Genomic DNA, 16325 nt, shown 5'->3' on the forward strand with positions numbered 1-16325 from the left:
GATCCTCATCTATAAAAGTGGACAAATGGTGAAAGCAGAAGTAAAGGAGAAATGCTACTCCTTTGTGACATAGCCACCAAACTTGGTTATTGACCTACCATCTTTAATGCAAAACCTTTCTTTATTAAGCCAAGCAAAGTAAAACCTACTCATTGCTTCCTTGTCCCATTTCCATTGGATTGTCAAAAATAGCCATTACTTTATTTAATTCAATTCTTTCTGCTCTTTGATTGTAATGTTTGACGTGTTATGTTTGTAACGTTTTTATTATCTTTTCTTTAGTTCTAAAGTTGATCTGATTTCCTTCAGCCAATCTTATAGAGCCATCAATTCAATTCTTATACGTTAGCCTTCTCTTTTTTGAGAAAAATCTAAGAACCAAGAAAAAGAAAAATCTATTACGTATATATCTTAGACTTCACCACTCTTGTAACGTTATGGTGCTTACTTGTCATTTTCTCCTGCCTTTTTGTTTATTTATAACTTTCTTGGTTTTACTTTTGTTCTGCTTTAGGTTTGTCTGTGGTTGACGTATCTTGAATTATTTGTTGTGGAACAGTGTGAAACAAAACAAGAAAAAAACATATTTTTCCAATAATAATTGGTTATAGTATACTTCTATGCAAACTATGATATTCTCTTTCGAGGCGAATCCAGAATTTTAACATGATGGTAGTGCAATATTTTGTTCAATCAGTATACCCTAAAGACTTTTAACATTCAGGGTGTCAAGTGATTTAAATATATATATAAGACTTCTACCGAAATTTATAGGTCCGTTGACTACTCAATATAACACATAGGTCCGCCTCTGATTTTCTTTGTACTCTTATATCCATCTTGAAGTATTATTATTGGAGGAAAAAAGTACTCCATATTATTAATCAAACATCTAATATCTCTGGGAAAATATATTGCTCCTAATAGATAATAGTTGAACTAAAGCAAATTCTCAAAATCATTTTTGAAAAGTCTAAAAAATGGTATGAATAGGACAAATCAAGGCACTTTTGGATGAACAAGGAATCATAAAACGAGACTTGATTTAGGACTTTATTGTTTCAAACCTTCCAAGTTCAACCACTTATAAAAAAATAAAAATAAAAACAAAGAAGAAGCACACATTTCAAGTTCAACCATTGCCCTTCACTGTATTGTATTTAGACAAACATTTTTAGTGCACTTTCATGTAAATGATTTAAGAGCATAGTTGACATAAATTTGCACAAAAGAGGAAAAAGCAATAAACCTTGTTTTGGGTTAAAAAAGAAAAAAGAAAGAGGGAGAGAATTTAATGTCAAATTTAAAACTTGAAACATAGTTGAAAACAACATATAACCCCAAATACCTAATTTCAACAATAAAAGGAAATGCAATATGCAAAGGCAGCAACAGGCGTACATTAGCAGTAAACCCTTTGAAAAGAATGGAACACATGATAATTGACAAAGAAAATAATGGAGACATTATTTAGGTAATGGCTGACCTGCCAAGAAAGGACACGTGGTGTTTTCATGGAAAGTCCATGAACTCCCTTTTGTTTTTTTTATGTGAAAAATGTACAAAACAATTCATAAGCATTGTCTGTCTGGTGCATTGATTGGAGTTAGATAATTGTATCTACACGTGTCCTCTTAAGGAGTACACCAAGTGGTAAACATTTTTTCTTGAATCCCTTTGTTCAATTTCTCTCTCATGTGCAACTTCTAAAAAATAAAAATCTTGAGAATGGGGCATTTCTTTTCTGGCCATAGTTAAGAGTCTGCAAGCTATTTGATAAAAGGATTTTGTTGGTAAGCATAGTTTTCCACTGTTTTGAGCGGAATTTTTAGTAAATTTGGCAGCTTTTTTATGTTATAGTTATTAGGAAACTTGGATAATTTGTACTGCTCCTTAGTATCTGCTGCATAGAGATTCTTTTTTTTTTTTTGTTGGGTTTGAGGGAGAACGAGAATTTATTTAGTAAATGACTCATATTTTGAGAGGTGGACATGAGTTACCTCAGATCCATGAAACCCAAGTTACATGTGGCAAAAAAGTTTGTATCTTTTTAGGGTTTTCTTGTGATTCTTGATTAGGTGTCTGTTTTTTTTACCTCTCCTAGGTTCTTTTTCCATGATTCTTTTGCTTTCCCTTGTTGAATTCATGGATAAGGCTTTGATTTTGTCGTTTTCCCCATGCTGTTGTGTATTTAAGGGTTGGTGTTGGTGGAGATAGGATTTGCTCTTCTTGTTCTTGATTTTTTCTCCTACAGGGAATTGCATAATTCTAGTTTACAGAAGTTTGGATCTGTTTACAGCTGCAGATCTCCCTCATACCCTTGTTTGTCTCACTAATCTGGAGCTTGTTCCACTTATTATTTGGTCTTTTTTAGTGTACCCTTTATTTCTTGTAGAGTGCTGTTGACTGAGATCTTCTTGCCCATTCAGTTTTATCTTTCCCCATTTTGTGGATTCCTAGCTCATCTCCTTGTGCTTTAAATTTAGCTGTCTTTCCCCATTTTTGTGGATTCCTAGCTCATCTCCTTGTACTTGTAAATTAGCTGTCTTTCCCCCTTTTTTTTTTTGGATTCCTACCTCATCTACTTGTGCTTTTAATTTAGCTGTCTTTCCCCATTTTTGTGGATTCCTAGCTCATCTTTTTTTGCTTTTAGTTTAGCTGTCTTTTCCAATTTTTGTGGATTCGTAGCTCATCTCCTTGTGCTTTTAATTTAGCTATTTTATCGCGCTTGTAAATTTCCCTTTAAAGCAGTCCTACTCTGCGAAACATAAAGCTTGGTGCAAATTTGTTGGTGGAACCGCGGAAGGGGCTTTGATGGGCTAACGTGGTTGACTCCTAGTTTGGGGAGATTCATTCGTAGCTTTTGCATATTGTTTTCCTGTAGAAAGAATTAATGGAGGAGTTGTCTCCAGCTGTTGCTGTTACACTCAGCTTAAGCACCTCTATCTGTGATAACCCTGCAATTTCGAACAATATGGAAATCACAAGGCTCAAATTAGTGACTGACACAGCTAGCTTACTTTCAGATCATCCATCTTTGTTGCATGTTGAGCCCAGTACCAGTTGGGATGGAAATAGCAACAGTATGAAAGCTGAGGTGGGTAGAGTTCCCTTTTGTGGTCCATTGCAGACTGTATTGGGAGCTGAAAATGGCCTGATTGTTAGCGATAGCATCATTCAGGGAAATGAAGAAGACGAGATTTTATCTGTTGGAGAGGATCCTTGTGCAATTAATGGGGAGGAGTTGTTGCCACTGGGTGCTAGCTCGGAGTTAAGTTTGCCAATTGCTGTTGAAATCGAGGGTATTGACAATGGTCAAATACTTGCCAAAGTCATAAGTTTGGAGGAAAGGAGTTTTGAGAGAAAGATCAGTAATCTGTCCGCCATTGCTGCTATCCCAGATGATGAAATTACTACTGGCCCTACGCTAAAGGCATCCGTAGTGGTTCTTCCGTTGCCCAGTGAGAATGAACCTGTCAAAGAAAGTGTCAAGAGTGTGTTTGAATTGGAATGCGTGCCACTCTGGGGCTCTGTATCTATCTGTGGAAAGAGACCAGAGATGGAGGATGCTCTTATGGTTGTTCCTAATTTCATGAAAATACCTATCAAAATGTTTATTGGTGATCGTGTGATTGACGGACTAAGTCAACGTCTGAGTCACCTGACATCTCATTTTTATGGTGTATATGATGGTCATGGAGGATCTCAGGTATAGTGTTTCTTTTATGTGTTTATATTGATTGATTAGCCAATTAAATACTCCTTTAGATAAATCAAATTTTCCATACATCATTTATTTCAGACCTCACAATTATCTTGTACACAGTGCACCAGCCATTTCTTCATCCCATAATTTCAGCTGTGTAGCATTTCAGCAAGATAAAAATGTGTCAATTTAACTTCTCCAGGTCGAACTACCTGGTTATGTGTTCTACCATCAGTTTAAATCCTCATCAAGTCGACTTAATGAGAACTAAGTTTAATATAACTGACTGCTGTTTTGTCATGCAGGTTGCGGATTATTGCTGCAAACGCATTCATTTAGCATTAGTTGAGGAGTTAAAACTTTTTAAAGATGATATGGTGGACGGGAGTGCAAAGGACACACGTCAGGTGCAGTGGGAGAAGGTCTTTACTAGTTGCTTTCTCAAGGTTGACGATGAAGTTGGGGGGAAAGTAAACAGTGATCCCGGTGAAGACAACATAGATACCACTAGCTGCGCCTCTGAACCTATTGCCCCGGAAACTGTGGGGTCCACTGCAGTTGTAGCGGTGATATGTTCATCTCATATTGTAGTTTCTAATTGTGGGGATTCAAGAGCAGTCCTTTATCGTGGCAAAGAAGCAATGGCACTGTCAATTGATCATAAAGTAAATCACACATTTAGCATTACCTTTTGTCTCCTTTTCCCTTTTCTTTTCTTTTTTTTCACATACACGCTTGTCTTATTCTGGCAGGAAAGAATGTGGTTGATCCATTACCATCTCACTCTTTTACCTTGTATTCTTTTACCAGCCAAGCAGAGAAGATGAGTATGCTAGAATTGAAGCATCTGGTGGCAAGGTCATTCAGTGGAATGGACATCGTGTTTTTGGCGTCCTTGCAATGTCAAGATCTATTGGTTGGTGTACTAAACCTTTCAGCTTGCATATGTTGAGTATTATCTACTGATGCTGTGGTGTGCAATGGATTTTCTTGATACCTGTTTTCTTTGGCTTCCGTCAGACGGCTACCTTCTCGTCTTGACAGTCTGTTAAATTTGGAGAATTCTATTTGCTTCACCATAATCCAAAATGCTCCTTCTTAGTGATCGCATATGGTCCTGTTAGTCTATAACTATGACAAATGATGACTAGTTTGCATTTGAACTAATAAACTACATTTCTGAATTTAACCTTGGCTTCTGACTTTAGGTCATTATATATGCCGACTGAGCTCTTCATCTGTTTTTTTATGGAGATTATCTCTACATTTAATCCTCTATTTTAGCTGTTCTGCATGACTTTGAGTTCTAGTTACAGAGAAATGCTTACTATTTGATCTGTAAAGAGATTGAGATGTAGCATCGCTGATTATTAGTTCCGTCAAACTTGAACTAAAACTTTTCAGCAGCAACAAATATGCCTCAGTCACAAACAAGTTGGGGTTGGCGGTATGAATCCTCATTTCTTTCTGTAAGCACAACTCATATCATCATCATGCCAAAATAAAGTAAAAGTGAGTTAAAAAAAGATAGATATTTATATATAAATAATAGTAATAATAATAATAATAATGTTGAAAGTTCTCTACCAAGTCTAAAACCTATTCCCAACTAACAGGTATCACCTATATGGATCTTTCTCCTCCTTCATGCCCTATCTTTAGCTAAGTCTGTATTAATTCCAAGGATTTGTAGGTCTAACTAAAACTTTTCAGGAACTAGACAAATTGAATTCTCTGGAAAACCAAACTGCAACGCAAGATGGAATACTAATAGAAAACAATCAATAAAAGATAAGAAAGAAATAAGGAACTGAAGATAAGAGTGAGATTCACTTGGAAAACATTGAACAGTGTAGTATGGTGAAAAGTAACTCAATAAATAGAAATTTCATGGTTGTACCCATCAAAAAGAGAACCCGTGGGATCTTTAGGGAATGTACATCAGATTTTGCATGGCTAATGCCGAGATTCAGCTATTAGTGCCCAAGTTAGAAGACAGCTACTGTTACAGAAGATGCTTTCTACACTTTCTCATGTTATTTTAGGTTCACTGTTGCCAAGGAGTGTTCCTGTCAAAGATTTTGTATGCCAGTAAAAAATTTCGAGAAATTCTAGTGCTAGAGAACTTAAATCTTTAGAAATATTGGATTGGGTCTTAGTGGAGCTCAATTTCACCTGACCTTCATTTAATAGACTCATATGTCAAGGTGCCATGTCGTTCTGCAGCCTTTTCCACATCTTCCTGTTGAGTCAAATTATGCTCCTGATTATCCGTCTCTCTTGATTATATTTACCCTTTCTATCAAACTAGATTTGTTAGTGAAATTTTATTGGTTCCCTGCTCTTTCCTTTCTTTCAATTAGTTATTTTGGACGGATTGTGAATGGGTTGCCACCTTATGCATTGTCCGAGAATCACATTATTGCGTGCTTTTTTACAGATCATGCTATGCATATTCCGCATTGCTTACATGTCAAAAGGAAAATTATTCATCTTATTGAAAAGAAAAGGAGAAAAATTGAAAAGTATTCATCATTTTGGCGGTCAACTCTTTATTCATGTATACTCTTTTTTACCCTCAGGCGACAGATACTTGAAACCATGGATTATACCCGAACCAGAAGTTATGTTTGTACCACGAGCTAGAGAAGACGAATGCCTAGTTTTAGCTAGTGACGGGTTGTGGGATGTCATGTCAAATGAGGAAGCTTGTGAAGTAGCTAGACGACGAATTCTGCTATGGCACAAAAAGAATGGGACTAACCCTCTGCCGGAAAGGGGCCAAGGAGTTGATCCTGCTGCACAAGCAGCAGCAGAGTATCTCTCGTCGATGGCTCTTCAAAAAGGTAGCAAAGACAATATATCTGTGATTGTGGTGGACCTTAAATCTCAAAGGAAATTCAAGAGCAAATGTTAAGAGATGACAATGTTAACCCACACTTTGGTTTTTAGCATAAATCTATATACGGCTATGGGGTATAATCTCATTATTACATAACTCGGTCCATCCATTTTTTATGGGCTTAAGGTCTGTGTATGAGAATAGTGTTTAGCATGTATTTATAGAAAAACAGTTTAACAAATGACGTTTATCCAAATTTTTGGTGTTATGCCAGCAACTGGCTATGTAAATTGAGCATGTTGTAGCAATATCAAAGGTGCAAGTTCTTTGTTCTTCCGTTTAGTGTACGATAAAATAGAAAAGCCACGACAGTAGTTCTGGATTCGGCTGAACCTGTAGTAGCTTTAGCTCAAACTTTGTATTTGTATTAACAATTTCACTCTCTCTCTCTCTCTCTCTCTCTCTATATATATATATATATATATATATATATATATATATATATATATATATATATACACGGCTGAACCTGTAGTAGCTTTAGCTCAAACTTTGTATTTGTATTAACAATTTCACTCTCTCTCTCTCTCTCTCTCTCATATATATATATATATATATATATATATATATATATATATTAATGATCTATCCCGAAACCAATAAGCAAAAAGAGTTTGTGGTTTAAAATTCATGAACATAAGATTTTGGATCTGCCTTTGTTCGTGTTGTGTGCATTTTGAGCTTGTTGCCATTTTATGACTTAATACGCTCTGTATGGTTGTCTTAATTTTCAGTTGGTTGTTCTTAATTACAAGTTTTATTCTTTCTTATTTTTCTACATTTTATTGGCGTCGTTGGATTTAATGAGGTTAAGAACTCCTATCGACTCACAGGTTATATTTAGGATGGCCTGGACACCACGGTTATGGAAAACAATTCAATGACGATGTTGGCATCAATAGTTAATTCATTAATTTCTTTTCCTACTGAGGTAAAAATAAACTTATTTGTTTTTTTTATCAGATAGTATTGTATCCCCGAGTCTATAGCACCTTAAATTCAATTCGCTATAAGTTTATGTATAGATTCCTAGGTTGGGACGAAAACTCTAAAATTTAAAACATTAATTAAAATTTAATTAATTTCCATGGATGAAGAATGAAGAAAAATGGAACAAAAAAATTAAACAAAGAGAGACTTTTCATTACCAAGGCTCCTGGAGTACAAAGAATACTTTAATAACATCATATAGAATTATTAAAGTTCATTAAAAAAGGAAAGAGAAAAGGGGTGACTAGCAAGGATAATAGCAAGCATAAAAAGGACCATCAAAGCCAATCTGGCTTGGGGTCCAAATTTCTGCTTGCAAAATGAAAAATATTTTGGCTCAACATTGCCTTGATCACACAATATTTTTGTATATATTTAGTAACATGTGTTTGTTACCTTTATTGATGGGATCATCGTTCCAATTGCAACCAATAAAAAAAGATAGATTAAAAATAAGTATTCACATTTAAAAAAAATCTTATTTACGACCTTATTATAAGGCTGCCCCGTCTCAATTTATATGAGGTATTAAATTGAGCATGGAGTTTAGGAGAACAAGAATTTTTTTTGAAACTTTTGGTCTGAAACAAATCATTGAAATTTTTGTAGCTATAAATCATCTCACTAAAGGTAAAATATAAATCAAAATCTGAGCCATTTTTGTTTTAGTTCTAGAAATATAGTTAACTAGTCTTCAGTAGCTCTTGTTGTTTTTCTTTACTAACTCTGGATAATCAAAGTAACCATGAGTGTCCTTTTATAGCTAGTAAAACAGCTGCAGAATATGTCAACAACATACCCAATATTATCCCATACCGTGAGGTATGTGGAAGATAATGTGTACGCAAACCTTACCCCTATCTTGTGAGGATAGAGAGGCTGTTTCTAATAGACCCTCGGCTCAGGAAAGCATAAGCACTATATTAATGAAAATATAGACAAGAAGGGACATATAAAAGCAGAATAAAAATAATAAGACAGTAAGGTGATCAACAATGAAAGAAAACAACGGTTAGTCATAAAAACCTACTACCAACAGAAGGCGAGACTGCGTGCCAATACTACTGTTATGAACACTCTAGATTACCTACTCTACTATCTTAATTTTCGACCTCCATACCTTCCTATCAAGGGTCATGTCCTTGGTCAGCTGAAGCTGCGCCATGTCTTGCCTAATCACCTCTCCCCACCTCTTCTTTGGCCTACCTCTACCTCTCCGTAGGCCCTCCAATGTCAACCTCTCACACCTCCTCACCGGGACGTCTGTGCTTCTACTCCTCACATGACCAATCCACCTAAGTCGCGCTTCCCGCATCTTGTCCTCAATGTCAAGCTACAGAATATGTCGAAATCTAAATTTTATGATTGGATTTTGGAAATTTGGAATATGTAATTAGATTGAGAGTATTTGTTACCATAGGTCTTGGAAATTTGAAATATATACTCCTATTATATTCTGAAAGTTAATTTGTTACCAAATTTATTTAAATTTTGCAAATTAATGGTTCTATCTAACCACTTACTATAATATACACATACTCACGGAGAAGTTCGCACGCATATGCATATTAAACAGAGGGGTGTGTAATACCTAACAATGTTATCGACAAAATTTCATATGGAATGCGCTTTCAACTTTAATTAGAGGTCTGGATAGATCTTCAAGTATAAATCCACGTGGAATGCACTTTTAACTTTATAGGCCATTCACATCGTTCTAGACACCGAATGATTATACAAAACAAAAATAAGAATTATGTAAACGTCAATTAACCAACACAATTCAAATTACCGATATATACCGATAAATGTATGACATTCCTCTTCTGCTAATAAATTTGTGTGAAAATTTCACAATTAAATTAAAACATTTAAAAATTCATAAGCATCCACGATAAGGAAAAAAAAATTCAAAACAAACTAAATGTTAAATTATATCCCATGAAGATGCTAGACCATAATCCATAACGTGCTTACGTTATTTTATATTATTCACAAAATAATTTTTTAAAATTGCTTAAAGTTGACTCATGGATCTTAATTAACTAAGCTTGATTTATAAATCAACTGCGAATTTATGCCATCTACTAAAGGAGGCGTTCAGCTTAGTTTATGAAGAAAAAAAGGTCACTAGTTTGAAACGATGTGGATTTGCTTTGATTTTTCTAAGAGCTTTTGTAACAATACATCTGTTTTGGACAAATGACAGGCTAGTTAGAACGATAAAAAGTCATTAATTTGCCTGGACGCCAGATTAGTGGCATTAACGTGAGAGACTTGATTACCGATTAGTAGAAGACTAGAAGTAGAACCAGTGTAATGCACTCAATTCATGTGCATAATTTTAATCATTTATTTTCCATGACAAAAACAGGGCGGCCCAACCCTAACACTTGCTTTAGGCCTCAAATATTTAAGGGCCCCAAAATTACTAGTATTTTTCTATATATAGTAGTATATTATTTATATAATTATCTTTTATTATTGATAAATTTATTTCTTTATTGTCATATTAATTTTTAATAACTCGATTTCTTCCTCTAATTAATATAACTAAAATAATTTTCTGTCAATCTTATTTTACTTTTTTACTTAATTATATTTCTCTATTCATTAGTTGGTCACGTAACTATATCTAATAATCTAACTTATTATTTATTTTCCTTACATAAATTATACTCTCTCCGTACCAATTTATATGAAAGTGTTTGCCTGAACATGGATTTTATGAAATAAAGGAAGGCTTTTGAAACTTGTAATCTTAAATAAATCATAGAAATTTTTGGGCTAGAAATTATCTCATTAATGGTTAAAAAAAAAATCTAAAGTTGAATTGTTACCAAATATAAAAAGGGACTTACTAAAAAAAAAGGAGTCACTTATGTTTTCTGGGATCTCCCATTTCAGTTGTGATACAACCAACATTAAATTCATTTAATTTTCTGTATTTTATAAAACTAAGTTCTCATTTTTTTTAATTCCACATCCTCACTTGTCTAATTTTTTTTAAAACGATGTTCATTAAATAATATATATATATATATATATATATATATATATATATATATATATATATCCTCTTATTAAGATTTTGCTTTAGACCTCCGGTGAGGTTGGGCCGCCCCTGGACAAAAATATTACTACTACTAAATAAAGATTTTAAACAATAGAGCACTAATAAAATGCTTGTTATGGGAAAAAAATTGTTAATTGTTCATTTGAGCCATAAAAAAAAAACAATTGACGTACTACAGTAGCACATTGCAGACAATAAGCTGTTGAAATCGTCAAACTTCAAAAGTATAACTTCTGTTGGAAGTTTCCGAAGGCTGTTTAGCCATAAATTACTATTTTATTATTGTCAATTAGTGTTTGATTTTCAATTAATTATTATTGGATAATTCTTAGAAAAATTCGCAGTCGCTATTGGTAACCTGATCATTGTATAATAACTCGCCAACCAAACAAGAAATGTAAACTGTATTAGGCATGCCCGGTGCGACAAACTCTGACTCAAGTGAATGTTGGTGAAGGAATTGATCTCAGGATTTCTATACAATTTTTTTTTTGACAAGAGTTTTTAATTAGAATGGGAGCGTAGTTGACGGCGACGTGCGGAAGGGAAGTGAACACACAGGATATATATCTACGCGTTTTTTTTCTCTCTTCACTTCAAATGTGTGAGTTGGTGCATTCTTTGTTATCGTCTTATTAGGCATTAGAACCCAGGTTTTAAGTCTCAACAACTCTCAACTCTCATTTAGTTTCTTACTTAAAGCCATAGTTTTGATAGGTAAAAACGTAAAAGCATTAGGTGTTTACATCAAAACAATAACCCTAAAATATGTGACTTTTTATCTACCTACAAATAACGTACAAAATAAAATTCGAACAAAAATATTTTTAAAATCCAAAAAAAATCTAACATAATATGTTGGAATTCGAATTTTTCACATATGACATTCCATCATAATGTGATAGAATTTTATAATGTGCTGGAGTTCCAACATAATATGCTGGAAGTTTATACACAAGAGCTCCATAATCCAGCATATTAAGTTAGAACTTTTCACATTTCAGCTAGGATATTTTTGTCCAGATTTTATTTCTGCATAATTTAGTGGCTATTTTTTAATAACTTTGCAAATGTAGGTTACTTGCCTATTTTTTAATTACCAATCTGAAAACCGTGTAGCCCATGCTATTTTCGTTTTAACTTTTATCTGCTAAGATTAAATTATTTGATTTAATATGAACATTGAATGCAAATAAATCTTTACCGCTTTGACGTGGGGGTGGATTTCTTGTTGGTGCTAGCTAAATGGTATGTGAAGGATTGAAGGCCTTGAGATTTGGCTTCAAATTTCTCCAATATCTGGATCCAACTCATCTACCTTACAACTTGTTTGGAGGGTTGTTACCCATTATATCGTATTGTATTGTTATCCCAAAATAATGTTTGTTTTGATTGTTTAGTTAAAATTAGTTGTATTGTATTGTTAAATTCATTATTTCGAAACAATGAAAAGTCCTATTTTTCGAAATAACTGATTTGATGTGGTGAGATTGTTTCCTATTTTTCTTTTCAATTATGCCCTTACATATTACTTTATAATTACATATTACTTTTTACCTTCTTTTATTTTAACTCTAACCTATAACCTACTTCTTCATCTCTTTTTTTCCTTCTGCCACTTTCAACTCCAACGTCAGGTATAGGTTTTGCCTTCCTTTTATTTCATTATTTCTCCTACTTTGATTTTTAATTCCAATTCTAATTACTTTATCTCCAATTAGCTGTATAATATTGGCTGCTTTCAAGTGTGCAAAGTGTTATTATTTATATATCTTTGTTCTGTCAACTTCTTCATTCGTTTTTTAATTATTCTAAAAATAGTTAAAAAAAATTTCTTCATGTTTTTGCTCTTGTTTTCAAGTTACATGTACTTCTTCTCTCTCTTTTTTTTGGTCATTTACTAGCTGTTTAATTCTCCCATTGTATTGCAATTAAATCTAGTTATTTGAGTAGTTGACCTCCTATTATGTTGAAATTATGTATGATTATATTGGAGATTCGTATTAATATAATATCAGTATGATTTGCTAATGTGATTCACCAAGTAATATATGCCCAAATATATATAACTAAGTAATTTAATTACTCTTTCATAGGGTATAATGTTGTTAAACACTATTGCAAGAAAAGTTATACGCTATTGAGATTTACAAACAAAAATCCTTAGCATTGGATTCCCAATTAATTAGTTAACAAAAAATATAGTCCCAAAAGTCCAAAAAGGTGATTTAGAAAATATTATATACTTTAAGTTGTGGATTATATGACATGTTGGTAGAAAATATTACTTATGATACTTATTATTGTTTTTAATATTATTAACTTGTTCCACTAATTTCGATAGAATTTGCATGAATTTAATCACTTAATTTATATATAAGACATAATTGGTGATGAATTAGTAGAAAGTAGTTTTCTTAAATTATTTTTATGCACAATTCTTGATAAATTAAATATTTAAAATAATTGAGGGTATTTTTATAAATTTATCAGTTACAGTATAGTACGATATAGTCAAACCAAATAGTAAAATATTATTTAACAATAATAAATAATAAAATATATTTAAATACTATACTCATAAAATGATACCATACAATAACTACAATACGATACGTTATAAAATGATAGATAATACTGATTCAAACAAAGTATTTAGCAAATGTCTACTCCTTGAGCAATTTGTACCTTGGCTGTATAACAAGCGTCAAAATTATCCGTAAACGTTTCCAAAGAACTGGTCAAAATGTCAATTAGTACCTCATATGATTGGTTAGAAACGAGTATTGAAAGATACTTTAATTACAATGTACGCGGTATTGATTATAGGCTGTCATTCTTAAAACAGCAGCAGCCAAGCATGTGATATTTTCCAACTCTTGCATCATACTATACTTAGTTTCATTATTTAATCAAAAGATAATGTGTAATGACCAGACTTTAATGCCTAAATACTCTTTTCAATATTCCCACAACTACTCCATTTCCAACCCCACAAGTAATCTTGCACTTCCCAAACACATTGTTTTCTCTATATTATAAATACATAAGTCCCTTAATTTATCCATCCAACAAAAAAAGTGCCCAACTCCAAGACAACCACAAAGCTAAAAAAAAGAGGCAAAAACCCAAAGTTCAAACCAAGTTAAAGGTTGTCTCCTAAAGAGCTCCTTTTGTCCAAAGCAAGTTCTCATTAGGCCTAAATCAATGGCAGATAATGGGGAAGACTTGACCCCATTTTGGCTACAAAACACCACCGATCTCCGCCGTACTGACCGCCTCCGCCACCACCTGTCGTCTCTTTTCTTTAACTCCGCTCTCTTACTCGTCTTTCTGTTGGTTACAGCAATCTTTTTCTTAGTTTTCATAGTTCCCTCTAGTCTCTCTTTCACAAGTAGTAGTATATTTAAACCAAGCAGTGTAAAGAAAAGCTGGGATTCTTTCAATATAGTACTAGTCCTAGTTGCTGTGATCTTTGGTTTTCTCAGCAAAAACAAGAATGAAGACAGAAATCCCAATGACAATCATCAAATTACTTCTCCAATTATCAGAAATGAAGTTCAGAAATCGAACCCATCAACCCCAAATAGTCGATGGTTTAATGATATTCGAAATCCAAATCCAACTACTCCCCGCACATGGTACGATAATGTGGATCGAAATTCCTATAGCAACAATCAGAGTAATATTACTACTGGTGGGGGTGGATTGAGGAGGACTTTTAGTTCATATCCTGATTTATGTGAAGTGTCGCCGCGGTGGATCTCCGGTGAAGATCATTGGCGGTTCTACGACGATACTCATGTTGATACTTATCGGTTTTCGGATCCCGGTCAGCTTCACCGCCGGCGTAGCTTTAGAGAAGTTGATCGTTCTCCGGAACCTGATATTAAAACTATTTATGAAGATCCTTTAGAATCCAAAAAGGAACCTATATTTACTCCACCATCTTCAACTGCTCCCCTGCTCTCACCGCCGTCACCTCCGCCAGCTTCGGCACCAGTAGTATATGAGGACAAAGTGAAGAGAGCAGCTCATAGTGTACCGCGTAAAAAGGAGAGAGCAAGGAAGAAGAGGGAAAATCATGAGGTAGAAGCAAATGAAGTTGTTAGGGCACCGGCGACACCTCCACCACCACCGCCGCCGCCGCCGCCGCAATACGTGGAGCCGAGAAGCAGTAAAAGCGACCGGAAAAGAGGTGGTGCAAGTGCGACAAAAGAGTTTCTCAATTCATTGTATCAGAAGAAGAGAAAAAACAGGTCAAAAAGTGTTGATAATTTTGATGCTCTCCTCCATAAATCAGAACCTCCTCCTCTCCATTATCATGAATGGCCGGAAACATTCATCACCACACCTCCGCCGCCACCTGCTTCGTTGTTTCAGAACCTGTTTACATCCAAAAAAGCTAGGAGAAAGAGAAATGCGCCTCCACCACCACCTCCTCCTCCTCCGCCTGTGAGGGTGGCACCGGTCAGGATATCAAGACCAAAATCTCAAAATGCCCCGATCACCAGAACTCCAGCTCCAAAGCCAGTGAAGATAAGAAGTTTCGACAGTGTCGAGGAGAACTCGAACAGCGGTGGGAATTCCCCGTTAATACCAATTCCGCCACCGCCTCCACCGCCACCGTTCTACAGGAAGAACGCATGGAAGTTTGTGGTGCAAGGTGACTACGTGAGAATAGACAGCACCGTCAGCTCACGTTCTGGTTCGCCTGAACCTGAAGATATAGATTCAGCTGAGAGCATCCCGACGGCAGAATACGTCGGCGGTGATCGGACGGCGTTTGCGCCGTCGCCATTATTCTGTCCAAGTCCAGACGTCAACACAAAAGCTGAAAACTTCATATCAAAGTTCAGAGCTGGATTGAAGCTAGAGAAGATCAACTCCTTCAATAAAAATGAAGGCCGAGGTTTATCTAATTTGGGCCCAGGAGTAGGGCCAAGTTAGATATTGCATTCTTTTTTACCACATTGACTGATTTGTTAAAATTTTCATTTTTCACACGTTTTTTCATGATTGTTTGAGGTGTTTTCGAAGTTTTATTGCATATAGTATCAGTGTACATAAAAAGATTGCAGCAGAGAGTCGGTTCATCATAGGATAGAAGTTGGATATTTGATAATATATATATATTTTAAAGTTTTTGGTTTGTTGTTGCATTTAGTAAAATTGGTCATGTAGTTGAGTAGCATAAGTTAAGCAGGAAATTTGTGATTTTGAGTAATCCAGGATGATGTATTGATAAGAGCAAATAATATTCGATCTTGGATTCTACTGCATGTTGAGATTTTCTTGTTAAGTGATAGCTGGCTTGAATTTTCAAATTAAGGAAAAGAAAAGGACACACTTGGGCGCAAATTGCGATTTCATTTGGATTTTAGGGGTGTAGGAGATTTGTTGAGTGTTGGTTGAAATTTGATATTGACATTCGTTTACAATTACATTAGCATTTGCACATCTCATTCCTTCTCAAAGGTACAAGTAAGAGAACATATCTTACAATCATTTCATATATATATTAATCACAAATTGATAAGGTAGTGTATGCCCAGTTTACTACACACCAACTGTAACATGTTCTAAGTAGTGATAAACGTGAAGCAAATACCAATTGCTTTTCTCACCCCTGACTTTGTCAATTGGGTCCG

At 34.6% G+C, this 16325-nt stretch overlaps 2 protein-coding genes across 5 annotated transcripts; both read left to right on the forward strand.

Annotated features, from left to right (window-relative positions):
• The first annotated feature begins 1518 nt into the window (after positions 1 to 1518).
• On the forward strand, positions 1519 to 6884 carry LOC104108656 (protein phosphatase 2C 16-like). 4 transcript variants are annotated; one of them, XM_018775012.3, is made up of 5 exons: positions 1519 to 1653; positions 3027 to 3709; positions 4012 to 4371; positions 4517 to 4622; positions 6289 to 6884. In XM_018775012.3, exons 2-5 carry the CDS (start codon positions 3086 to 3088, stop codon positions 6621 to 6623), a joined length of 1425 nt encoding a protein of 474 aa, XP_018630528.1. In that variant the 5' UTR covers positions 1519 to 1653; positions 3027 to 3085; the 3' UTR covers positions 6624 to 6884. The 4 variants fall into 4 exon arrangements, with proteins under 4 accessions (XP_018630528.1, XP_018630527.1, XP_018630525.1 ...); XM_018775011.2 differs by having other exon boundaries at positions 1588 to 1793; XM_018775009.3 differs by lacking the exon at positions 1519 to 1653 and adding an exon at positions 1654 to 1793 and having other exon boundaries at positions 2752 to 3709.
• Positions 6885 to 13648: 6764 nt separating this feature from the next.
• LOC104108657 (uncharacterized) lies at positions 13649 to 15956 on the forward strand. The gene has a single exon (XM_009617748.4). It carries the CDS (start codon positions 13882 to 13884, stop codon positions 15622 to 15624), a length of 1743 nt encoding a protein of 580 aa, XP_009616043.1. The 5' UTR covers positions 13649 to 13881; the 3' UTR covers positions 15625 to 15956.
• Positions 15957 to 16325: the final 369 nt, after the last annotated feature.

This window comes from Nicotiana tomentosiformis, chromosome 3 (genome assembly GCF_000390325.3).
Source record: "Nicotiana tomentosiformis chromosome 3, ASM39032v3, whole genome shotgun sequence".
NCBI lineage: Eukaryota > Viridiplantae > Streptophyta > Magnoliopsida > Solanales > Solanaceae > Nicotiana > Nicotiana tomentosiformis.